This window comes from Hemitrygon akajei, chromosome 4 (assembly GCF_048418815.1).
Source record: "Hemitrygon akajei chromosome 4, sHemAka1.3, whole genome shotgun sequence".
NCBI lineage: Eukaryota > Metazoa > Chordata > Chondrichthyes > Myliobatiformes > Dasyatidae > Hemitrygon > Hemitrygon akajei.
In genome coordinates, this window is record NC_133127.1 from 120,363,581 (window position 1) to 120,391,180 (window position 27,600).

General features: G+C 39.5%; 1 protein-coding gene across 3 annotated transcripts in view; it reads left to right on the plus strand.

Annotated features, from left to right (window-relative positions):
- LOC140726607 (ETS-related transcription factor Elf-1-like) overlaps nt 1-27,600 on the plus strand; it is a 168,435-nt gene that overhangs the window by 24,643 nt on the left and 116,192 nt on the right. The window contains exons 1-2 of one of the 3 annotated variants that reach the window (XM_073043201.1): nt 1,555-1,690; nt 12,519-12,885. In XM_073043201.1, coding sequence (XP_072899302.1) covers nt 12,814-12,885 — 72 coding nt within the window. In that variant the 5' untranslated portion in view covers nt 1,555-1,690; nt 12,519-12,813. Of the gene's footprint in view, nt 1-1,554; nt 1,691-12,141; nt 12,244-12,518; nt 12,886-27,600 lie in introns of those variants that run through there. The other 2 variants (XM_073043200.1, XM_073043199.1) reach the window with 2 other exon arrangements.

Here is a 27,600-nt window from a genome sequence, read left to right on the forward strand (position 1 = left end):
ACGCTACCATGCCGTCCTTAATTTTCTGTAATTTCCCTGGTGGAAATCACCCTTAATTTTCTGATGTTGAGACACACTGGGACACCACCAGTGATGTAACCTGGGGTCATCAGGTATTTCAGCATCAGATACTCTCTCCTTGGTGACCCAGCCAGTGTTGATCAGGCCCTGGCTTGTGACCCAGCAGCATTGGTCCATGGCCCACACCCCTTGATCCACAGCCATCTGGAGGCCACTCACCAGCCTCTGTGACGCTCCTGACGGCTCCTTTCTTTGCAGCTCCCATAATGCCAAGGAGAGAGTGGGTTCTGCGTAGCAAGCAGAATCAGTTCTGAATTTATTACATTCCAAAGAGAAGTTTCTTAGAAGTAATCTGCGTTGAAGGAGAATGTAGCAGCACAACAGATTAAGAAATGAGGTGGTATTTAACTCAGCTTTGCTCTACACCAATCTGCACTGAGATTCAATGTAGCAGATGTAGGGCAGAAGCATACAGATTTGACAAGGATTTCAGCTTCGAATGATGGCTTCAAAGGCTTTCATTAGGTCAAAAAGACCTCAGTAATATTTAATACATAGAACAGTACAACACAGGAGCTGATCCTTCAGCCCGTGCAACATCTGTGCTAATCGTGATGCCAATTAAAATGAACTCCATCTTGCCTACACATTGTCTGTATCCTTCCATTCCCTGCCTGTTTGTCTGCCTTAAACATTACTGTCATATCTGTTTCTACCACCTCCTCTGGCAGTACACTCCAAGCACCTACCACTCTCTGCGTAAAAAGAAAACTTGCCTTGCAAAGCTCCTCGAAACATTTTCCCTCTCATCTTAAATGTTTACCTCTAACATTTGATGTTTAATCATGGGATTCTGGTCTCTGAATCTTGGAGTTGCCATGCAATGGAAGATGTGAGTGTGATGAAGAAGTTAAAGATTAGCTTTAGTTGTCACTTGTACATCAAAACTTGTGGTTAAAAGCATTGTTTGCGTCAATGACCAACTCAGTCCAAGTTGCTCTGCTTCTCATGCTAACAGGGTATCCCCACAACTTCCTATCCCTAACCTGTAAGTCTTTGGATTGTGGGAGGAAACCAGAGCACTGGGAAGAAACCCATGAGGTCACAGGGAAAAGCTATAAACTCCTTACAGACAGTGGTAAACATTGAACCCTGATTGGTGTGCACTGGTGCTGTAAAGAATTGCACTACGCTAATCCATACTATTACTTCGGGAGCAGCTCTTCAGCCACAGGGAGGAGGTGACTGAGGAGACCCTTGTGATGTCTATTTGAGATATAATCAAAATATATTTACTGTATATATTTAGAGTTTTGTGGTTATCGCTATCTTCATAAAGGTGCAGGGGTAAAGGTAATGTGGTTCAAGCTGAATGAGTTGTGGAGGCAAGCAGGCAAGCACGGGCAGATCTTGGTTCTGGTATGTAAAATGTTTAGTTGACTATAGCATTGTGTTGCATATTTCTCGTACGATGTAATTGGAAACCCTGCTGAAATAGTAAGCAAAATGGAGGTATGCAATGTGAGAGAACTGGATTTTCAAGTCCTTTCAAACAATTGCTTGTTGTTCCTTCTGGTTAATACCAGTGTCTGTGACTATGCACATTGACAGCAAAGGAGCTGCAAAGGATCCTTTCTGAAACCACACTGAAATAGGTCAGTCTGTGAAGGTAAGGCAAACTTCGCAATATAAATTTCTCCTGCTTGCTGGCAGACATTAAATTTACTGTAGAGATTGTGAGTTAACCTTATGGCCTGCCCTTATTTTAGGTAATGGTTCTGCTGTGTATGTTGAAAATGGGTAAATCAATATCATAAATGGAGCTGAGTTAAGATAATTTTGTTCAGAATGTTACCATATCACATTTCTTGTGAGTAATTGTTGGAGTTCTTGTAAGGAGTTGTTTGCAATCAAGCACAAAGCCATAGCAAAGCGATAAATGTAATGGAAGACAAATGTAAGAGGCACTTTTGGGTGTGAATCAGCAAAAGGGATTTGTAGTGTTATACATTCCATTATACAGCATTATGATAGAAGTAACAGACCAATTACAATTAAAACATGGTTGCTTTTTAGAAATAATTCCAAATCTTCATTCATATAATCTGTTACAAGCATCTGCCTGAATATTACTTAAAGTTTCTCTGATGTTTAACTGGATTGGTGAAGGAACTCTGCTAAACTCCTACAGTCAACCATCCCACTTTCACCATAAGTGGAGAATGCGTGTATCTTTTGTCACCAAACTGAGTCTGGTGAAAACTTTTTTTTCTCCTTAGGTTCATTACTTGATGTTGTTTTTCTCTTTCTTGCTATATTTGTTTTCCTTTATTCTTGTTTGATTTCACTCCCTCAAACTCCAGATATGAGCCTCCTCCCTGTCTTCTTCTTCCCTTGCTTCACAGAACATGCAGGGAGTGTCTTAATTCTATAGATGCGCCAGATGCTTTGCTATTGCAGCATTGTTTTAGCTGGTAGGTATATGCTCTAAATCCACATGTAGAGTCAGATCTAGAATTTCAAATATCACTGATTAGATGTGACGTTCTTGTTAGTTTCAGATGTGACCTGATTTAAGATCATCAGTGTGTCTGTGGGTGAACTGAATTTCAGTATCTCTATTAATCATGATGAACTTCTTGGCATGCTTTTCATCATTTCTGATATCCTGCTTGAATCTGAAAATGAACAGTACAAAAATGATCTTGATGTGATATTTACAGCATATTTACTGGACAGGACATATAAGGAAGGTAGAGTTTTGGGATGGAAATGCTGAAGTTGGGGTTTTCCTGGGGGTTTTAGAGTTTGACATATTTCTGATCTGTTTCATAAATCCAAAAGACTCTGTATGTGCTGAATCGATCAACATGTACAACAGTGCTGGAGGAACTCAGCAAGTCAGGCTGCATCTATGAAAGGGAATAGACAGTCAATGGTTCAAACCAAAACCCTAAATCAGGACTGGAAAGGAAGGGGAAAGAAGGCAGAATAAGAAGGAGGAGGTGGGGAAGGCATAAAGTTGGCAAGTGATGAGTGAAACCAGGTGACGAGGAAGGTGTGTGGGATGTATTTTTGGTTTAGTTAACCATGTTCCTCTTCCATCAGTGTTTCTCCTTTGTCATCCAGCTGGGTGGGCACAGACTCATCTGATTCCATTCTTAATTGTCCAACAGAAACAGAGAATCAACTTCACTATTTTCTCATCTTACAACCATATTTACATCTTTTGCATTCTCTACTGCCCGATCTCTTACCCCCATGATAGGTGAATTGCACTGGGCCAATGGCCCCATGATCATCTCCTTATACATATCTGATATTATTCATACAACAATTGATGTTGTACAATGTGCAGCCTCGTTTATACATTTGACTCAGAAATTGGCCATGAAAGGTAGATTCTGGTGCATTTTTCACTCTCAGTTAATCAAGATTCTAACCCTACAGAAAAGCATCAAGAGATCTGAATTAGAAGGGTCCATGCATTGTGCACATGGCCTCTTGTAGATACATTTTTGTCCACAGACCTCACTGTGGTATCTCACACATCATGCACTCCAGTGATCATTGGGCTCGTTTTGAGTTTGTAATGCAATGGCCTGGAACTCCATACGGAATGAGGGGTTGAACAAAGTTAGACATAGCCTTGGACAAAGTAACTCCCGTAGGTGAGTGGCATTGCACCTTTTCACCCCTCCCCCATGCAACCCTGACAGCTTTTTCTCACCTCCACAGCTTTCTTCTATGCTGATATACCGTGACAGCCATGAAAAATACACTTTAAGAGCTGATTGACTGCCCCATAAGCCTTACAGCCAGCTCCATCAGAAAACAGAGATAAACTGTTTTAGTAGATGAGTCAGATGAAAACAATAGCAGCGGATTTTTTTTTGCAAATTTCCCAACCTGTTGTGTGACTTTCAGCAACAGTTGCAGGAACTTTTGACAGGCCCTGGCATGTTTTTGGCCATCCTCAGCTGGTGCTTGCCACTCAGAAAATTGGAGCTGGAAGCACAACTCGTGTGTCCATCTGTACTGGGTCAAATGGTCAATCGTGCATTACACTTAATCAAGGCGTTTATCAATATTATTCACATCAGTTCCTACATCCAGCAAAAGATGAAGGGTTCAAGGCAACTTATGAGGCAAAGAGTAGTGACTGACAACATAAAGTAGTTGAGAGACTATTAGGATAGTAATCTGTAATCAACTAATTTACTGTGACCTGATTAATTAATTTTGCTCCATTTTTTTCTGCAAACAGAATCCACAATGGAAAATGTGGGATTATTCTGAAGAATGTTCAAATGGCACTTACTTGTTCTGTATTTTAGATTTAAAATGTGGCTAAAATTAACCTGGATGCAGAATTACTTCACATTCATAATGTCAGCAAAATATTAAACCACCTTCTAATTACAGGAATACATCAATTTTGCTTCCAAGCTTTCTTCCAGTGCATATAAAGAAATGAAACAAAAGAAAAAATGCAATAGATAGCAGGTCTGTTCATGTCCATGAAGTGAACAGGCAAGTTATTTATTCAGGGAGGCACCCCTTCTCAGAAAAAGAAAATATGATTTCTAAACAGTCAGATTGTGACTGCAATCAGTGTCATAGAGTTTGTGATGAGGTATGAACTAGAACTGGTACAAGCCAGAAAATAGTAACTGTGTTTTCAGAAATGAATAGGCCACTAGGAGATCATACTGGGGATAAAATCACTCTTGCTGATTAGTTGAGCTGATCTGGTTTATTAAAAACTTCCAGAATTTCTTGTTTGAAAGCTTTGTTGATACTTCACCATCACTGATCCTACCTTCACGTTGCCTTCAGCCGATTTCCTCATGATCTCCCTTCGAGCCAGGCTCAATGAGAATCTCTCATTTAGCTTTGTCATGACCTTTCATTGAATAATGGTAGGATGCTGTTACAGAAGCATGGCTTCGGAGTGACCAATGTCAGACATATTCTAGGACTAGCAAAAAATCTAAACAAATGGAGCAATATTGCAAATTAGGATGGCATCAGTATAGTAGTTAGAAAGGACCTCATATTGGCAGCCTCTTTCTTGATGTTGGATTTGGCATAAGTAAGGAAATCAGAGAGTCATGTAACAGGAGTATAGGCTATCCCTTGGGATACAACACTGTACATATGAATGAGCTCTCATAATATTAAATACAGGTCTAATATACATGATACGTTAATTCCTACAAACAGCAGAAATCATTTTCTCTGTCTCTCTGTCTCTCCGTCTCTCCACTATTAATAATTGTTCTCTCTAACAGTCTTATGTGCTTTTGATGCCATCTATTACAATACCATGCTGGTATGGTTACCATAATGAGGGACTTATAGACAAAATTAACTTGTGGACATTATTAAAAAAATACTGAAGGGTCTCAGCCCAAAGCGTCGACTGTACTTTTTTTCCATAGATACTGCCTGGCCTGCTGAGTTCCTCCAGCATTGGGTGTGTGTTGCTTGGATTTCCAGCATCTACAGATATTCTCTTGTTTGTGATTTTTAAAAAATGAAACCTGTTTGTTACCCAGAGGCAGCATGTATCCTGGGGTCCTAATCTACATACAAAGTGAGCAAATGAAATTAATTCTGAAAATCCCAAGAATACATTCCTTGATTATTTATAAAGTGGACTTTTGGATCAGTATTTTAAAGAAACAGTAGGTAACAGGCCAGTTTAGCTCTGGTAGTGTCTAAAGAGAAAGAGTTAATGAATAATCTTGTTGTAGAGGGGTGTCTGTAAAACAACCATGATGTATTCAAATACCATATTAAGTTTGAAAGTGACACAGCTCAGTGAGCAACTAGGGTTTTCAATCTAAACAAAGGAAACAATGAATGTATGAGGGGGCAGTGTGGCTGTGTAGGTTAGGAAACTAGGTTTAGGAGTGTGATGGTGAAAAGCCATTAGCTAACATTTAAAGAAATAATGATTCGTAACAGGTATAGAAGAGGCACTCAGGCAGGACAGGAAAAGTGGTGCAAGACATTACAGGGAAATTAAAGATAGCATGAAATCCAAGCAAAAGGCTTTTTAGAGGTGTCAGGAAGAATATTCAGACTCAGGAATGGGAACATTTTAGAATACAAAGCTTGGACAAGACATTGATAGAGAAAAAGGAGAGTGGAATATCAGGGAAACTAGCAAGAAGCAAAAAAATACATGCAAGAAATGTTTTAAAACTCAAAGATGTAAGAACAAAGGACTCCTGTTCTACCTTGGTTGCTCTCTTCTCCCTTCTCCCATCAAGCAGCAGATCTAAAAAGCCTGAGAGTGTGAACCACCAGACACAGGGATAGCTTCTATCACTCTCTTAAATGAAGCAAAGATAGTCGGTGCACTAATTATCATCTTATATAATCAAAATTCCACAGATTACAAAACTGTTCTCACAGACTGGAGGGTGCTAAATGTGATTCCCATTTATCCCACGCTGAAAGACTCTTGATCTCCCAGCCTATCTCGTCATGGCCTTTGCATTTTGTCTACCTTCACTGCACTTTGTCTGAAATAGCAACACTATATTCTGTATTCTGTTTTCTATTTCTGTCTTCCATGTAATTATGTATGGAATGATCTGTCTGGATAACATGGGAAATGAGAAGTTTTTCACTGTATTTTGGTGCATATGACAATAATAAACAAATATGATTAGATATGTAAAAGGAAAAGACCAGTTGTGAGAAATGTAGAGGCACAATCTGTCTCTACCAGCTGGCTAGTTGGAGATTCATTCTCCTGAGGTTGGGCTCAGGCTGCAGGCTGTAGACAATGTGACTGCTGAGACTGATCAAGGGAGGAAAATGAACGACTGTGGCAACCTCAAAGAGGTTGAGTAGCTGCAGTGATAGCAAGGCACTCAACAAATATCATCAAGCAGATTCAGCTTAAATTTATAAACAGAAAATCAAGTTTATTGGACTACTTGGAGGATCTATCTAGCAGAATTTGTTAGGATGGACTAGTGGGTGGAGTGTATCAACGTTCAGAAGGCTTTTGACAAAGATCCACATTGGATGGTGGTGAACACAGATAAAACTCATGAAATCAGAGGTAATGCACTAGTATGGACTACAAGTGTTTTTGCAGTAATAAGACAAGTGTTAGGAATAAGTGAGTTCTTTCTGATTGGAAGGCTGTTTGCATAGCAGGATACTGCAGTGCCTGTGCTTGGGCCCACTCTCTTCACAATTTATATCAGCAATTTGGATGAGGGGACCAAATATAATAACTCCAAGCTTGCTGATGGCACAAAAGCCAGCGCTGGACTATGAGGAGTGATGAGCCTACAAAATGGTACAGACAAGGAGGTACAGACAGTTTGAGTGGATTGGGCAATAACTGCAAGATAAGAAAAAAAAAAATGGAAACGTGAAGACATGCATTGAGTGGGGAAAATCTGAAGTGCAGAGTCTCTTTGGAACAGTGAGACATTGGGAAATGATAATATTCAAAAACCTGTGTATTGCTAAACCTAGAATGTTTGCCTTTGTTTTCTAGAGTAGAAGATTAATGATGACTTTCTATAATAATACAAGCTTTTGGTGAAACCATACCTGGGGTATTCTGAACAATTTTGTTCTCCTTTCATAAAATGCAATATATCTGCTATAGTTCAGTGAAGGTTCGTCAGACTAGTTGCTTGGTTGGCCATTCTGTCAGCTGAGGAGAGACTGAGAAGATTAGGCCATTGAGTTCAGAAGATTCACAAAAAAAAAGCTTAAAAATAAAGTTTAAGTTGATCTCTGTGAGGGAAAAAATTGAGGGCTCAACAGGAAAAATGGAGGAAGTGTGTTCTCTGGCTGAGGAAGCTAGAGCAAGAGTTGTCAGAATCAGAATAACAAGTATGCATGACATTTAAGAAGGAGGTATGTCTTCACTCAGAGAATGATGAATCTGTAAAATTGTCTTCCATGGAGGACAGTGGAGGTTCAGTCAGTGACTTCATTCAAAACATAGATTTGTATATTTCTGAATGTGAATGTAATCAAGAAATGTGTGAATAGAGCAGGAAAATGATGTTTGAGGTAGAAGATGAATTATGGTTGTCTTGATTTGTTGGTTAGGTTGAAGGGGCCAGCATTAAAGTAGATTATCTAGTCATTACTTAATGTCTTTAAGGGGAACTTCCTGTGTGAATTTGATGCAACTATAACCTTCACTCCAGAGGACAACCCTTGGTGTTATTAACTTTGTGGTATCAAACTTGAAACAAGTTCAGCTCTTTCTTTCACTGAGCTGTAAGAGAAGACATGTTTTTTTTAACGTTGTAAAACTGAAACAGCCATTTTGAATGCACATCAGCTGTAGCGATGAGTGGGCTGCTGGAAAGTTGACTAGGGCCCAGAATGGAAAAGTGATGATGTGCAAGAAGTTGTGCCTGTGCTCTGCAATTTGAGGTGTAGCAGATAAACCAACCTGCAACGGATTTCCCAAAAGTGATCTCAAATTTGAGTCAAGGGTTCCTGTTTTCAGTTCTCAGATAACACACCATTTAAGGAACGTCAAGTGAAAGAGTTCATTCAGAGTACAACTGAAAAACAGCAGCAGAAAATGAGTTGTCCAACATAGACCTGGGAAAGCATTAGAACAAAGAATAAACGCTGGGACTACAGTTACAGAGAAAAAGGTGTATTTATATAGCGTCCTGTACAACTGCTCATGCCTCAAACATATTGTCATGTAGTAATATGGGAAAATTACAGCCCAGACTTCAGAATTAACAGTAATCTGCAAAGTCAGTTGTACCTTTGACATCGTGCAGTCACAGAATGCTATGCTACTGATTTTTATTGTAACAGGCATACTACTTGAAAAATATCTGAATTAAATTGTATAGTCTATGTCTGAGATATAAATCTTGATCTTGTACAATGATGAGAGCAAACACAAAGACTTCTTCAAGGCCAAAATAACATGAAATAAGTAAATGGATTGCCAACTCAGTATCATCTGTTTTACTCAATGGGAGATGGTCAAGCTGTAACCCTCTGAGATAGTGTTCAGGATTGTATTCAAATGGCACACATGGGCTCAGCTTATTATCCTATATTATATGCATATTAGTTTCCTTCTAATTAATGTAAAACTCTTCTGGAACTCTGTTTTTATTCTGATTTTAAAATATTTCTGCTTTAATTTTCTCCTGAAATGAATAATCGTCACTGCTTTGACAGTCATTACTTGTTCATTTGCAGTATCTATATCTACATTTTCCAAAAACAATTCTTCCATCACAAAGTTCAAATAATACACAAATATAACTTTGGAAAAGAAACAGATACTAGACCAATCGGGCTGAGACTATCAAGGGTGAAATCCAACTGAGGTAATTTCAGAGAAGGCAAAGCCCAGACATCAGCATTATTTCCCAACTTGATCATATAGGGCAAAATACCTTTCTTGGTCATGGGGTCAACAGCGATTCTAATGATGAAACAGCTCAATATTTGATACCAGTGGGAGGAGCATCAAGACAAACAACCTCAAATATGTGTCCCTTACAATTCAATCCAGGGTTCTAACCAACTCATAACCTATTTCCTGAAATTGACAGGTACTCAGCAAATATCCTTTTAAATATATGATGTTTTAAACAAGATGTTAGCCTAATGAAACATTTTGTGGAAATCATCCCTAACAGCAGCAACTTTCCATGATCTTTAGTTCCCCTTTCCAGAATGTCCCAGTCTGACTTAGAATGAGAATGCTATTATAAAAAAAGGCAAGAGATAGGAAAGGTTCACAATGTTAAAATCAGCTTGCATCAATCTATACCCTTTGAGTGCCCTTGGAGTAAATGCAAACTGACATTTACGGGCTTCCCAAGTCAAGCACTGAAAGATTTAATTTTGAACTTTCATCACCAAGAGTTAAAAATTCATTTTTTTTCAAGTGGGTCTATTGATATTAAAAACAGCTGTGAGTCCACAGTGATTGCTTGAGGGAAAGTTACACCCATTAATGTTTTACCACCACCTCAGTGAGCTTCATCAGGAATGATTACAAGTACACAAACTATAATACATAAGTGGATTATTCATGACTGTGAATATTCATCCACATTTAGAAGTTAACAAGGAAGGAGTTGGTTTTGTATTAATATACCCAATATGACAGGAAGCTTTTCAAGTAAGTACATTCTTGGCTGAAATAAATGGTGTAGATTTATAAGTCACAGATTCAAGCAACTCAGAAGGAAACCTATTAGTCATCACACTGCTGGCAATTCTTTCTAATAATTGTTTAATTAGTCTATCTTTGATTTGCCTTACACCCGCAAATGTCCTTGCTTTTCAAGGGCATAGCCTAGTACCTTTCAAAAGTTGTTGTTGGATCACCTTCTGCCATACTTTCATGCAGAGCATTTGAAATCAAAATAAGTGGTAGTGCAAAGAAGTTTCTCAGTCGTGATTCTTTATCCGATTATTTTTGAACTGTAGTTAGCAGCACCTCCAGTGGTAGAAAATGCTTCTTGGAGAAACCTAGTTTGATTAGGGATAGACATGATGGCTTTGTGAGGGGCAGGTCACACCTCACGAGCCTGATTGACTTCTTAGAGGAAGTGTCAAAGCACATTCATGAAGGTAGAGTAGTGGATGTGACGTAAATAGATTTTAGTAAGCCATTTGGCAAGGCTCTCTTGGTAGGCTTATTCGGAAAGTCAAGAGGCATAGGATCCAGGTAATCTGGGCTGTGTGGATGCAGAATTGGCTTGCCCTCAGAAGGTGGGGGATAGTAGTATACACAATGTATTCTGCTTGGGGTTTGAAGACCAGTGGTGTTCTCAGTCCCCTATTCTTTATGATTTTTATTAATGACTTGAATGGCGAAGTGGAAGATTGGATGAGTAAGTATGCAGATGACATAAAGGTTGGTGGTGTTGTAGGTTACAAACGGACATTGATTTGATACAGAGCGGGGCTGAGAAGTGGCATATGGAGTTCAATCCTGAAAGGTCTGAGGTGATACACTTTGGTAGGTCAAATCTGAAGGCAGTGTACAGGTTTAATAGCAAGATTCTTCGCAATGTGAATGAACAGAAGAATCCATCTGTAGATCCCTTAAAATTGCTGCACAAATTGATAAGGTGGTTAGTCAGGGGATTTAATTCAAGGGCTGCAAGGTAATCTTGCAGCTCAATATTACTCTGGTTAGACCACACTTGAAGTATTGTGTTCAGTTCTGGTCCTCTCATTATAGAAAGTACAGTGCAGAGGAGATTTACCAGGGTGCTGCTGGAGGAATGATAAATAGAGGGATGGAGGGTGATGTAGGGGGGAAGGGTTAAATTGATCGTAGAGTCGATTATTTATTTTTTATTTAGAGATACAGCATGGAATAGGTCCTTTGGGCCCACCAACACTCTCCCACCGATTTGACCCTAACCTAATCATGGGACAATTTACAAGGAAAAAATAACCTATTAGCCAGTACATCTTTTAGACTGTGATTAGAAACTGGAGCACCCGGAGGAAACCTATATGTTCACAGGGAGGACAGACAAACACCTTACAAATGCCATCAGAAATAAACTTGGGAAGAGTGAGCTTGTATACTAAAACCATGTTTAAGTGTTTAATTTGAAAACATATAAATGCTTTAGTGCAAAATATTTCTCCTAAAATCTATTCTCTTCTTCAAAGATATTAACTTTGACTGAGAAAACACACACGGGCAAAGTAGCGATTAGCATGATGCTGCTCCAGCTCGGGTCATCAGAGTTTGTTTATACTGCAGTTGCCCCTCTCAATTGTTTTGAACAAGGGTTAATAACGGTTATTGAACTGCTCCATATATTGTGTTATGAATTTTTTTTCTGATTTAACAAAATACATGCTAATATCATGGAGAATATTTGAGCTTTTTCACAGAATACAACTTTGGTCAATCTCAACCAAAATCTTCAGACCAAAGAAAAGTTATTTAAAATAAAAACTGAACATTAAAATAATCGGAGACTTATTTTTCCCTCTGACTGAACTGGAGCCTTGTATTTTTCGTGCAAGCCAATGGAGAATGTTTGTTTGCAGTTTCTGGTTTGCCATGACGTAGTCAATGCTGTTTCCTTCCTGCTTCTTGCAAGGTTGCAGCAGAGATAAGGAAACAGTAGAAAGCAGCTGAACGTTGTTTTATAAACATACAATCCCGTGAAGATTCTTCTGTGACAGTCCATAGGACTCCTGTAAAGGGTCTGTTTCATTTTAAAATTGTCTTGTCATTAGTTGTTGAAGAAATTAGCTCCCATTGATTGGTACATCGTGAAAACTGACTGTTATCAATATTGTGTTGGCTGTGTTCATTAAAGTTTGACCAAACTTTTGTGAATCCAGTCTTTGGCTCCAGTCATATTCACTACAAATTTAAAATCGAAGAAAACCATCTGGTGTGTTTTTATACATTGATATTCTTAACTTTTCTTTCATTCTATGCTTGTTTTAAATGACAGAATCTATTTCTTTTCCAGAACAGAACAACTTGGTCTATACAGGAAACATTTGACTGTGGAAACAGGATCCAGGGCAGGAACTTGTTGCTCTCACACCCGAAGTCTCATAATCCTCTTTGCTGTTTTTGAAATTTTGAAATTCTTTGGGACTTATATCAACCCTGAAAGCTTCACCTTATCATCAGTACCCACAGCCAGCTATGAACTGAAATATTTGTAATCTAATGGGAACTCATATACTTCGATGAGAAGGACTTTCTCCATATCAAGTGGACCAACTCTTCTATTGCTGTAGCACAAGGAATGTACTGCTATGGCGACAGCAGTCAGACAAAATGAACTTGTATTTGAGTTTGCAAGTAATGACATGGAAAATGCACAGGAGGTAAGATGCTATCCACACATAGGTAGTAAAGATTGTTGATAGAATACCTAGAACAGTAGGAAAATGTTTTCCTTGGTGAATGATTAATGAATTTAATTTCCACATAACAGTAATTTGTACTTCTTGTTGGAAAGTTACAGGAAACCTGAATTCCTTACTCCAGGCAGAAGGTTAGTGTGTGTAATGCAGGCTGTAAGAATGAAATTGGTCCGCCTTCTCTCATCAAATTAGTTTGAGCTGAGCTTTGAAATGAGAACAATTTATAATGGCTAGCATGCCATCCTTGGATTCAAATACAATTTTACTGCAGCTTCATGAAGCTTATGCTGCTACACAGGGAATTAACATGCAGAATGTGCAGAGTAGTGCAGAGTAATGCACAGGAAACATGGAGAGTTCTACAGTGCACAAGAAAGGAGCTGAAGTTAATTGGAAGAGGGTGGTAGCAGGGATGATGGCAGAGCAGCAATGGCTGGAGGTTCTAGGAACAATTCAGTAGGTGCAGGAGAGATACATCCCAAAGAAGATATAGTATTCTAAATGAAGGATGAGACAACCATGGCTGGCCAGGGAAGTCAGGCAGCATAAAAACAAAAGAGAGGGCATAAAATACAACACAATTAGTGGGAAGCTGGAGGATTGGGTAGCTTTTAAAAGCCAACAGAAGGCAACTAACAAGCAATAAGGAGAGACAATGAAATATGAAGGTAAGCTAACCAACAATAATTAAAAGAGGATACCAAAAGTATTTCAGATACGTAAAGAGTAAAAGAGAGGTGAGAGTGGATATCAGACCACTGGAGAGATAGTCAAGTCAAGTCACTTTTATTGTCATTTTGACCATAACTGCTGGTACAGTACATCGTAAAAATGAGACAATGTTTTTCAGGACCATAGTGTTACATGACACAGTACAAAAAACTAGACTGAACTACGTAAAAAAAAACAACACAGAGAAAGCTACACTAGACTACAGACCTACACAGTTCTGCATAAAGTGCACAAAAACAGCACAGGCATTACAATAAATAATAAACAGGACAATAGGGCAGTAAGGTGTCAGTCCAGGCTCTGGTTATTGAGGAGTCTGATAGCTTGGGGGAAGAAACTGTTACATAGTCTGGTCGTGAGAGCCCGAATGCTTCAGAGCCTTTTCCCAGACGGCAGGAGGGAGAAGAGATTATATGAGGGGTGCATGGGGTCCTTCATAATGCTGTTTCCTTTGCGGATGCAGCGTGTAGTGTAAATGTCCGTGTTAAAGTCTCTCCCGAGCCATATAGGCTCATCAGGCTGGTGCTTATTTCCGGTTTCCGTGGCGTGAAGCGACTGAGAGTACGAGACTCTCCCCCGGATAGGATGCCAGTCTATCGCGAGGTTAACCCCCAGCATTTTTGCCAGTACCCATTTTCAGCTGGGTGGACTGGAGCAATGTGTGGTTAAGTGCCTTGCTCAAGGACACAACATTCTACCCTGGCTGGGGCTCGAACTCACGACCTTCAGATTGCTAGTCCAACACCTTAACCACTTGGCCACGTGCCACACAAACGTCCGTGTAATGGGGGACAAAAAAATGCTGAGCGAACTCTAAGTATTTTGCATCAGTCTTCACTGTAGAAGATACCAGCAGTAGGCCAGAAATTAGAGTGTGGGGGGCAGAAGTGAGTGTAGTTACTATCAATAAGGAGAAGGTGCTTGGGAAGCTGAAATTTCTGAAGGTATAAAAGTTACCACCCCATGGTTCTGAAAGAGATAGCTGAAGAGATTGTGGAGGCACTAGTATTGATCTTTCACTAGATTCTGGAACGGGTACAGAGCAGCAGAAAACTGCAAGTGTCACCCCACTGTTTAAGAAGGGAGGAACACAAAAGACAGAAAATTATAAGCCAGTTTGCCTGACCTCAGTGGTGGGGAAGATGTTGGAGTCACGTGGCCAAGTTTGCAGATGAGTGGAGGATGAGTAGTACTGAGGAAGCAGTGAGTCTCTAGGGAGTTAGACAGATTAGGAGAATGGGTAAAGAAGTGGCAGATGGAATATAGTATAGGGAAGCGCATAGTCATGCACTTTGGTAAAAGAAATAAAGGCATCGAATATTTTCTAAAATTCACAAATCAGAGGTGCAAAGGGACTTGGGAGTCCCCATGAAGGATTCCATAAAGATTAACTTGCAAGTTGAGTTGAGTTGAGTTGCAGGAAGGCCATTTATTATTAATGTTAGTATTTATTTCGAGAGGACTAGAATGTAAAAGCAAGGTGTAGTGCTGACACTTGATCGGGCCACACTTGGATTACTATGAGCAGATTTTGGCCCCTTATCTAAGAAAGGACGTGCTGGCAATGGAGAGGGTCCAGAGGAGGTTCACTAGAACGATCCCAGGAATGAAAGGGCTAACACCCAAGGAGTCTTTGGTAGCGCTGGGCCTTTACTCATTGGAGTTCAGAAGAATGGGAGAGGGAATCTCATTGAAACCCATCAGATATTGATAGGCCTGGTTAGAGTGGATGTGGAGAGGATGTTTCCTATAGTGGTGGATCTAGAACCAGAGGATCCAGCCTCAGAATACAAGGAAGCCCCTTTAGAACAGAGATGAGGAGGAAGTTCTTTAACCAGCTAGTGGTAAATCTCTGTAATTCATTGCCACAGATGACTGTAGAGACCAGCTTATTGGGTTTATTTAAAAGGAGGTTGATAGGTTCTTGATTAGTCAGGGAGTCAAAGGTTACAGGGAGAAAACAGGGGGATGGGATTGAGAAGGGATAATAAATCAGCCATGATGAAATGGTGGAACTGAATTGATGGGTTGAATGGCCTAACTTTGCTTTTATGTCTTATGGTCTAAAAGGGGTTTCTGATTTATTTGAGGTTTTCTTGGACTGCATTTGTGGACAATGATAACACGTGATCAAGTCCAACATACAGTGACTTTACACATAGCTGCATGTGCTAAACATTCAGTGAAGTGAAATCTTATTACACTGAAAATGTTTCTACATTATTAATACCCTGATGCAGAGTCACTGTCTTTATATTCTACATTCATAACTCTGTTTCTAAACCTAGCCTAGCATTCATGCCATTGACAATTCCAGTAGCATTTGATCCCAATTTTGACTTGGTCTCCTTAATCTATAAGGCATCCTGCAGAACAGTCATGAAATTCAGCTGTTGACATAAAGGTGTTTGCACAATAAGAAATGTATTAATCCTAGATCTACTGACGAATGTATTATCACAGAGCAGCAAAGATTGACGGCACAGCAGATCATTAAATATTACTATTTTAGTTTTAGTAATCCTACTAGAATTGTTCTAATGTTAAAATAACAGTCAACTGCTTTCAATATACTGTATTTGTCAAATAGTTGGATGTCATCAATCATAATCCATGATTGATACCTTATTGGCTCTGCTGGTGCTAAAAGTTTTAAAAGGTGGGACTTATAAATTAGCTGATAAATTGTGCTCCTTTATAATTTTAGTATTTCTGATGTAGCTGTGATTACAATCCATTTAGCTAGGTAAAGAATGCTCAGGCATCTTTAGTTTTATGAGGTTAAATTCTATTTGACAATATATTACCATAAATGTTGATTGTTAGATATGCTTTATTGATAAATAATAACACATACATAACATGCAGGTAACATATTAGCCTCACAATCTGAAACAGGAAAATCACCTAATACTTAAATTGTTAAAATTTAGCGAAGGCATAATTTCTGGTGACACTGCTACTTTAGAATTGCTGCACATGACGAATAGTGATCAGCTACAACCACAAACAAACTGAATCATTGACCAATCAGGATTCTGCCACGGTCTGCTGACATGGTGCTTAGTTTTAATTAAATAACATAGTTTAATTTAGTCTTCAATACATATGAAACTAGGATAGGTGCCACAATCAGCACACTGAAGGACTAAAAGGAATTACCCTAAACCTAAATGGCTGAAGTCGAGTTGTGTTCTACTGGAATTATTGGACTATTTTGAAACTTAAAATCCTGCTGTCTGGAAGGGATATTTGAATGATCATGTTGACTACCTATTTCTTTTCTAATCTTGTATATGCAATTCCTATTCAATATTATCATTTAATATTTTTTCTACATTCCTAACAGGCACTCACTCCTCTGTATTTCAGAATGATTTATTTCACAAAATAGCCTCCTCTCATTTCCTCTCCAGTTTGTTAAGAAATACTAAATCTGCACTTTTTTGGATACAAATACATTGATGTTGCATGAGGAAAAGAATTAAATATTTAATTTAATGTCATGTGATTTAATGACATACTTCACAACTGCAATGATCATTTTCTGTATGTTCAAAAAGAGCCTGGAACCGTCTGTTCTGGTTGCAACCTTTGTGCTATACATATCCGATTGATCTCAGAGGGAGAACATGCAGAGGAAGAACTTTCATATATTTAACACAGATGATTTGTAAAAATATTAATAAAATATTGGTAAACTCGCTGTGTTTGTTTGCTAGAGCAGTTTGGCTGTGGTCTATCTAGAGCTTTAACTCTGAAAAGCACTCTCTGAAGCTTTCAACCAATTGTCCCTTCTTATGGATGCCTCCATTTGAACTAATCTTATTGGCTTATGTAAGCAGAAGTTCCTGCAGATGGTTAACCTTTGTCATGTTGCCTTAAAATTGTGAGCAGTTGTTGGCTTAGTGAAGTTAATGAAATCTGTGACTAAATTGAACTTTAATGTAAAAGTTCTGTTAGTTGGCAGAATAACTACGAATGCAAAGATAAACAATTTATTGGTTACAGGCTCTCGCAGGGTTACAAATACCCATAGACACCCTGTGCATGTGAGTGAGTGTTTGGAAGGATGGTGGTTTGGATGGAAATGGTTTTGTGGCTGCCACAGGGCTGCATGTACTCTCTCCCAGGTGGGAACAGAGTATTTCCAGGTGCCCTCTCACTCTCCACCCACATCCCCAGCCAGAACAACTGGGGGCTGGGTCCAGCTGGCAGCTGCAGGTGCCCAGCAGACTCCGTGAGGTGGGCTGGTTTCTGATCTCCCCTTGCCTACTCTCTATCTTGTTACAGAGTTTCCACGATCCCTTCCCACACAGTTTTTATTCATTTCTGACTTAACGAGCATTTTCAGTTACAAATTTTGAGAACAGCACCCTGTCATAACTTGGAGACTGCCTGGACTTCAATATTTATAGAATTAAATAGGCTGAAAAGTATACTGTATATGAGTAGCACTGGGCAATGTAATAAGTTGTCCAGGTATATGTTGAACATAATCCATTTCCTATAGCATTCCAGAACCTCAGCACCATCCAGGATAAAACAACCCATGTAATTGCCACCCCTTCCATTACCCTTAACTTTCATTCACTACACTGTTGTGCTTGAGAACTGGATCACTGGAGACTGAAAGCTGGTAGATATAAAAGGTCTTTATCCGTCCCAACAAGCAGGCATTCTCTTAGAGATTCTCTTATTAAAATCTCTTGAAATCAAGCTTTGTACTCTTCAGAACAAAGATAATAGCAGATGATCTAATACAAATTCAATAGCCAAGTGACATTGTGTACTTCTATATTTTGAATCTGATAAACGGTTCCATTGAATTACATACTTACAATAGAAGCATACTATAAATGACAGATTGTGCAAACATTTTTGCTGGGACAAAGTAATTCACATGGATGGTAAAAAGCTTCTGATGGATAACTCAGACATCCAAAATTAGGAGGGTGAGAGAGAAAGCTGGGGTGAAATAGTGGGAGGTGGTTGTGAAAAGATTGGCAGAGGAATTGATAAAACAGCTCAAACTCTATAGTGGATCCTGATAAGCCATCAGATTGCTGGGCACTGTTAGTTGGAAAGCAGTTTATGAATAGTCTGCAGGTAAAGTAGCCCAGCTCCACTGATTTACAAGTAACTCTGAAAATGTAATTTCCTTTCCTGGACAGTGGTTCCCTGTTCCCCTCAGTTTCCAGGCTTCCTGATGCCCAGGCAACTTGGACATCATTGTCAGAAATTAAACTGATGAAATCTGCATTATTTAAATAATTGTCTGAAATAATTAGCAACTTGGTTCCCAGGACACACCAACCTGAAAGAGTGAAAACCTAACTTTAGAAATGGATTAAGTTTGGGTTTAAATTTTTTTTATTATTATTTCTTGTTTGAGATATAACCATGAGAGTAAAAATCAATCAATCCCAGCCCCTTTCCCAACTCACAGAATCTAAACCGCAAGATAAAATTATGTGAAGATAGAGAGTGACCAATAGAATTAAAAGAGGAAACAATCAAAGCAAAAGAAAGATATTTTAAAAATTAAAACAATTTTTTAAAAATCTTCAACAATCATTAGAATCAAAAAGAATGAAATCCTACAGCTACAAAAGTTTATTTTCAATTGTCAATAATTACTTGGCTTTATTTAAGATTTCCAACTCTTTAAAGACAAGCTAAATGCTTTTTGTTGTGTTTATTGGTTTTTTGTCAAGTGCCACAGAACCAGCACCAACCACTGTATGTGCTCTTTTAATTTTAGCCTACCCAGGCCTTAAACTCCGTCAGTCAGGAGAGAGTTCCCCAGATGGAGCTACATACAGGAATTCATTCCAGTCTACGTTTGACTCACGTCAGCATGCTGAGACTCTGGAAATCATGGCCCACTTCCCATTTCTCTTGGTGAAGGCCACCGTTGCCTTCACTATGCATGCACAGCCTGTGTTTGAATGAGCAAAGAGCATTTGAAAACCAAGATCTCAGAGCTAAGGTGGTATGGTAGCATAGTGTTTAGCACAACGCTTTACAGTGCCAGCGACCCTGGTTCCATTCCCATTGCTGCCTGAAAGGAGTTTGTCCACTCTCCCCCAGACTGTGCAGGTTTTCTCTGGGTGCTCTGGTTTCCTCTCATAGTCCAAAGATGTTCTGGTTGGTAAGTTAATAGGCTAGGATTAAATCAGGGGATTGCTGGGCGGCACAGCTTGAAGTGCAGGAAGTGCCTATACCATGCTGTATCTCAAATAAATAAATTAACTTCATGGTCCACAAGGCTGTGGTGATCCCTGCTCTCCTAGATATTTCTCAACAATCTACACCAAGCACTCAAGGTATTGGGAAAATGCCACCAACATTGTCTCTGCTAAATCCTCCAAATTCGCTGGTTGGACCAAAATCAGAATCAGAATTATCGTGAGATTTGGCAACTTAACAGCAGCATTTCAATGCAATACATGATAATACAAGAAGCTAAATAAGTAACTCAATTACAGTAAGTATATATATGTATATTAAAGAGTTAGATTACAAATAGTAAAAAATAAAAATAATATATATTAAAAAAAGTAGGTTGTGTTCATGAGTTCAATGTCCATTTAGGAATCAGATGGCAGAGGGGAAGAAGCTGTTCCTGAATTGCTGACCGTTTGTCTTCAGGCTTCTGTACCTCCTTCCTGATGCTAACATTGAGAAGAGGGCATACCCTGGGTGATGGAGGTCCTTAATAATGGATGCTGCCTTTCTGAGGCACTGCTGCTTGAAGATGTCTTGGATAATACAGACGCTAGTACTCAAGATGAAGCTGACTAATTTTACAACTTTCTGTAGCTTCTTTGTCCTGTGCAGTAGCCCCACCCCACAATACCAGATAGTGATTCAGCCTGTCAGAATGCTCTCCACGGTACATCTATAGAAGTTTTCAAGTGTTTTAGGTGACAAACCAAGTCTCTTCAAACTCCTAAAGAAGTATAGCCACCGTCTTGACTTCTTTATAGCTGCATCAATATGTTGGGACCAGGTTTGATCCTCAGAGATCTTGACACCCAGGAACTTGAAATTGCTCACTCTCTCCTCTTCTGATCCTTCTATGAAGATTGGTTCATGTTCCCTCATCTTACCCTTTCTGAAGTCCACAATCAGCTCTTTGGTCTTATTGACAATTCCTGCAACAACACTCAACTACAAACGTTTGTTGTTGGTATGTTTGCAAGTTCCCACTGAGCAGTTTTTTCATAATGTGAACGCTTTTATCCTGGTATCACTGGCTTTTGGAAGAGCAGATATGTAATCTGTCATGTTACAGACCAATTTACACTTTCATTAGTTTGAAAGCCCTACCATTTTTCTTGCTGCAAAATCCAAATCATTGTTTTGAATTTCTTTTAGAGTATGTTTTTTCCAGTGTAGAAATAGCTAATACGTACCAGAGAGCATGCATTGAAGGTGAGAGGGGGTAGGTTTAAAGGGGATATAAGGATAAGTTTTTTTTTACTCTGAGTGGCAGATGCCTAGAATGCGCTGCCTGATATGGTGGTGGAGGCAAATACATGAGAGGCTTTTCAGCAACGTAGAGATAGACACATGGATATGAGGAAGATGGAGGGATATGGGCATTATGTAGGTAGGAGAGATTTGAATTTGTGTTTTTTTGAATCAGTTTTTTGCTGGTTCAGCACAATATTGTGGGCCAATGGCCCTGTTACTGTGCTGTACTGCTCAATTTTGTATAAAAACAATGTATCAAGGAATTCCTGCAGCAGTAAGTTTAAAACTGCAGAATGGGATATAACTTCAATAACTTTAAAATAAACTAGGGTGATCAAGGGAAACATGAATGGAGTCAGGCAGACAAGGTTCATGGACGTTCAGAGACTTTGGGAATTGCAGAGAATGTTCTGTGTAGGAAGGGAAAAAAATGAGGAGAGTATTAATGATTTACGTTTGTTGAGCACACAATAGCTCCTCTCATTGACTAATCAGCATATTAGACATGAAAGTTAATTTTTAACTATTAACTACTACCATTGAACCAGTGAGTGAACATGTTCTGAATGGGATAGGTCAGCTGGATATTTACCATGACATAGATTAACAATCAATACTCTACAGAGCAGCAAGCTTTCTGTTTTTGTGGAAACACTTTGAAATGAGGATTCTGTTTCACAGTCACTTTCAGCCATTACAAGTAATCATTTGGTCAAAGCAACCCACCTGTTGTCTGAACCTGCAAGAACCCGTGAACAGCTACATCCAATGGTGGGAATGAGGAGTTAAAAAGGGCATGATTAATGTTTTACTGATTTTAAAAATTGGGCTGTGGTTTGCACAGTTCAATTCATTATGGTTAATATTTACTAAAAAACTTTTATAACTGTATGCATTTGAATAGAGTAAGTCTTTTATTTTCTAAAGCTTTGTACTGTAAGGCTGGCATGGTGACACAGCCCAAGCAAATCAGGTTCAATCCTGACCTCTGGTGTTGTCTGTGCAGAATTTGTACATTCTTCCTGTGACCGTGTGGATTTCTCCAGCTTTTCTAGTCCCCCCCCCACATCCCAAAGATGGCCGGGTTTAATTGGCCTTTACAAATGACCCCCCCTCCCCGTGTGTGGTGAGTGGCCAGATAATCAAGGGGAGGTAATGGCCATGTGAGAGAGAGAAAGTGTACAGAGAGATTAGTAGATAATTGGAAATGAATATTTGCTGACAGTGAGCATGGATTGAATGGGCTGAAAGATTTTCTCTGCCAAAGGAAATATGGAAATATTTGCTGCTTTGTACACTCTTGGAGGTCTGATCTGGTGAACTTAGTTTTAACAGGTTGCTCCAATATTTGTTCATGCTGGTTTGATAGGAGAAAATTGATGCAGTTGTGCTAGAGCCAGAAGCAGGGCCAATATTGGTCCTCAAACCTTACTTAAATGTATGGATGCATGCTGCTGAATAGCTGGCAATTAGACACAGTTACTGCACCCTTGGACAAATGCTGGAAAGGGGCAGGCTGATTAGGAGAAATGAGTGAGAGAAAATAGTTTGGGAAGAAAAGGCCATGTAGGGGTCTGATGATCATCTCCACGTCACAGTGCAATGTGATGAGCTTCTAGATATGTATCTATGCAGATGTGTTTAAGGCAGACTAACTCTGTATAAAGGGCATAGGGTCCAATTTTGCAGAAATTTGCAAGATCTTATTTGTTTCATACAATGCTTAATCATCTCTTTTTCTGGATTGTTTTTGGTGAAACAATCCTGGCATATTGGGCTCTTTGCCACACATGTAATGATCTGCAAAATAGATATGGCATCTCCCAATGTCCAGATAATTATTTTCCTTATGTTGTTGAAGCATAATTAGTCAAAACAAAGCAGCATGTCCAATGAATGGATAAATTAATTAGAACTCCACTGAAGCAAGTATTGTGTTGACTGTAAGGTTGCTGCTATTCCTGGATACTTACTCCTGGAGGCATTTTGTGTAATTAGTGTTTTTATGTTAGATTAACAACATTATTTCTTTTTGTATCTCCCAGTTCCTGCATGCATTACAGACCTTTTTTAATGATTCATTCAAAAATTTAAATGCACTCAAATAGATAATTACATAAAGTAAATAAAAACTCATTTTAACATAAGCTGGAATAAAAAGAACCCTCATTATTTGATGTTATTTATTTGCTGCCTGGTGCTAGAACCAATTCCTGATGAATGAATGTACTCCAGCGTCAGACACTGGGGAATTACATGAGGAATTTTTCTGGCAGATACTGTGCAGTTTTCTCCTCTTCCTTTAACCGTTATCTCATCTGAAGATCCCAGCCACCCTGCTTTAGTGTGAAACACAAACTTGCCTGTTTCAAGCAGCAATGTATTAGTAGAACCATAGAACCATAGAACACTACAGCACAGTACAGGCCCTTCAGCCCTCCATGTTGTGCCGACCCATATAATCCTTTAAAAAATGTACTAAATCCACACAACCCCATAACCCTCCATTTTTCTTTCATCCATGTGCCTGTCCAAGAGGCTCTTAAATACCCCTAATGTTTTAGCCTCCACCACCATCCCTGGCAAGTCATTCCAGGCACTCACAACCCTCTGTGTAAAAACCTTACCCCTCATGTCTCCCCTAAACTTCCCTCCCTTAATTTTGTACATATGCCCTCTGGTGTTTGCTACTGGTGCCCTGGGAAACAGGTACTGACTATCCACCCTATCTATGCCTCTCATAATCTTGTAGACCTCTATCAAATCCCCTCTCATTCTTCTATGCTCCAAAGAGAAAAGTCCCAGCTCTGCTAACCTTGCTTCATATGACTTGTTCTCCAAACCAGGCAACATCCTGAATCCTTCCTATAATGAGGTGACCAGAATTGAATATAATACTCTAAGTGTGGTCTCACAATCCCCCGTTAATGAAGCCTAGCATCCCATAGGCCTTCTTGACTACCCTAGCAACCTGAGCAGCGACCTTGAGGGATGTATGGATTTGAACCCCAAGGTTCCTTTGTTCATCCACACTCTTAAGTAACTGACCATTAATCCTGTACTCAGTCTTCTGGTTTGTCCTTCCAAAATGCATCACCTCACACTTGTCCGGATTGAACTCCATCTGCCATTTTTCTGCCAACTCTGCAGCCTGTCTATATCCTCTTGTAACCTTCGACAACCTACAGCTCCATCCACACAACTCCTCCAATCTTCGTGTCATCTTCAAGTGCATTCGCTTTTATCTTGCTAGGAGATGGTAAGGAGCGACCACAAATATGAATTTTATCTAGGATCGAAAGTTGTCACTTCTTTATTTGCAATTATGATCTTTTTTTGTTTCTCACTGTTGGTTATCTGCTTTTATTTACACTGATCTTTTTCTCTTCACATATTTATAGAAGCTTTTCAGTTTCATGTTCCCTGCAAACTTTCTCTCATACTCCTGGCTCCCCTCCTAAATCAGTCTTTTTGCTTTTCTTTGATGAATTCCAAGAGGTTCTCATTCTTCAAGCTGACTGCTTTTCCTGGCAATTTTGTATACCTTCTCTTTGGATCAATACTCTTCTTAATGTCCTTCAATATATATGATTGAGCATCTTTCCTGATTACTTATTGTAGCAGATTGGAATGAATAATTATTATGATGCATGTATACATTTTAAAATATTATCCATTGCCTATCCACAGTCAAGTAAACTTCTCTAATCCATCATAGCTAATTCATGCCCCATATCATTGTAGTTTCCTTTGTTCATACTTTGACTCCACTATCTCCATCCTAATGAAGAATTCCATCATTTTACAGATGCACACTTCTATAAAGAACTGCATGAAGTAAGATTATTACCTATTCCGGTCTTGCTATACAATACTAAGCCTAGGATAACCTGTTATCAGTTTGGTTCCGTAACTTTCCATGCAAGTGCCTCTAAACACCTATTTAATTCTGTCCACAATATCACCACTCTTGTCAGGGCAGCCTCCACCATTTCTTTCGGCCTCTTAGAATTTTATTCCAATTCTTTCCCAGGTCAATGCCAGCAGCAGAAATTTTAACAATTAAATATAGTTTGTTAGATAAGCACAAATTTTGGGGTTGAGCTAGATTTCCAACATTATTTAATACTGGGCAAGTGAGCTTCCATCCTGAAAGGTCTGTGATAAACTGGCAATGCAAAGAGAAGCCTGCATGAGTATTTTTTGTAAGGTCTCTCTGGCTACCAAAGTGAGTTGAGAATGGGACCTTGTGCATTATGTGCAGTTTAGAATTGGTCTTGCATGCTACATGCAAGTAAATGCTTTTCTGTCAGCTTTGTGCAGTTCCTCCTATACTTGTAAGTGTCCAACTTAAGTGAAGCCTGTATAGATGAATAAGTATTTGGAAGACCAGTGAGATGGACATGCTGCCTTCTGCAGGGATGCAGGGAACTCAGTTTGTGGCTTGCAAGTTGTCTGGGCTATGAACAATTTGCAGGAATGAAACTCGGTTGTAACCTGGGGAGGACCTGTGACGGTGAGTCAGATAGCCTGTGTAGAAGAGAGGGTATGCTTGAGGGAAGAGGAGAGATCAGGAATGTTTGAGGGATGGTGGCGAGATCAGGCAAGTGGACACACAATCAGCCCCTAGATCTAGAGATGGATTTGAGAAGTTTGGAGAATTATTCTGATTTCGACAGGTAATGGAGAGCAATACCAAGGAAACCCTTTAAAGTTGAATCGAGCTCTCAGCTGATAGGAACTTCAGGCTCCACAATAGCAGGCAAAGTAAAATCAGAAAGTACTCAACTATTTCTGAAGCACACTTAATTTCTGCTACTAGGGCTTGCTTCAAAGTAGGGGATCCATCTGGAATCAGGATACATTTCACAATTTGTTAGCACTGCACCTGCCCGGCAACCTCTGTCTGTGACTGTGTCATGTACACGGAGGATCTTTGTAAGGGTCAAACTTGTGTTGGGTCACATGTACTTTGTTGCAAAGTGTGCACTCCTGCTCATAGGAACTGAGGGATTGAAGCAACATCTTGAAAGTAGATGGAGGGTTAAAGAGATTAATGAAAGGGTGATCCTTGATGCTGAAATATCTGAGTAACAGTTGGTGTTGAAACAGGCCATGCTTTCCTCCTAAATAAAGCAGAAGTGGTCACAGGCAGTGAAACAACAATGGAAAGTCCTTGACTTCCTTTGCAATAGTATTTGTGACTATACATCTGAATTAGCCTCTGGAATTACCTGTCCAAAGATCTTGCCTCTTTATCTCTCCATCTGCTGTGGAGCTGCTGGTTTGAAAAATCAATGTACTTGATCAAGATTTGTGACCTGTGTCAAAGAGCCCTCCTTTAGTGTGGTGCATTATGTCAAGTCGCCTAACGGCAGGTAGTCTTTTTTGCTAGATTGGGCTGAAGTACAGAAGTCACAACCACAGTATCCTTCACAACCACTTTGTAATGCTGGATGTCCTTATGATGGATGCTGTTTGCCAATCGTGAATCAGCTGGTGAAATAATTTGTAATTGGTTTATTATTGTTACATGTACTGAAATAGAGTGAAAAACTTTGTTTTGTATTCAGTACACCACATCAGTACAAGGAAAAAGCAATAACAGCATGTGGAATATAAAAACACAAAATGCTGACAGAACTCAGCAGGCCAGACAGCATCCATGGGAGGAGATAGTGACGACGTTTTGGGCCGAAACCCTTCATCAGGAGGGTTTGCTGATGATGAAGGTTTTCGGCCCGAAACGTCGTCACTACCTCCTCCCATAGATGCTGTCTGGCCTGCTGAGTTCTGCCAGCATTTTGTGTTTTTATTTATTTCCAGCATCTGCAGATTCACTCATGTTGCATGTGGAATATAATGTTACAGTTCTAGAGAAAGCATTTTGCAGGAGAACAATTAGATGTAGGGCCATAACAAGGAAGATTGTAAGGCCAAGAGTCCATCTTTTCATAAAAGTGGTCCAACCAAGTTAGTAAATTGGTTGATTATTAATCACATGTAGCAAGGTAGAGTAATAAACTGCACTGATAAAGCTTTGTACTGATCAGTTCATTACAACAGTCCATCAGGGTAAAACAATAACAGAATGCAGAATAAAATGTTACAGTTACAGAGAGAGTGCAGAGTAGGAATCCAGGCCAAAACAAAGCTTGTCAAAGGCAGCTCTCCTCTGCCATTCCCAAGTAGATAGGCTTAGTCAGAGCACTACAGCACAGAAACAGGCCATTTGGCCTATCTAGTCTGTGCCAGCTAGGTTTTCTGCCTAGTCCCATCTACCTGTATCCATACCTTTTTTACTCATGTACCTTCTCCAAACTTTTCTTAAATGCGACAAATGAACCACATCTGCTGGCAGCTCATTCCACGCTCTGAGAGAAGCAGCTTCCCTTCAATTTCTCATTATATGTTTCATCTTTCAGCCTAAACCCATGATCTTTAGTTCCAGTCTCACCCAGA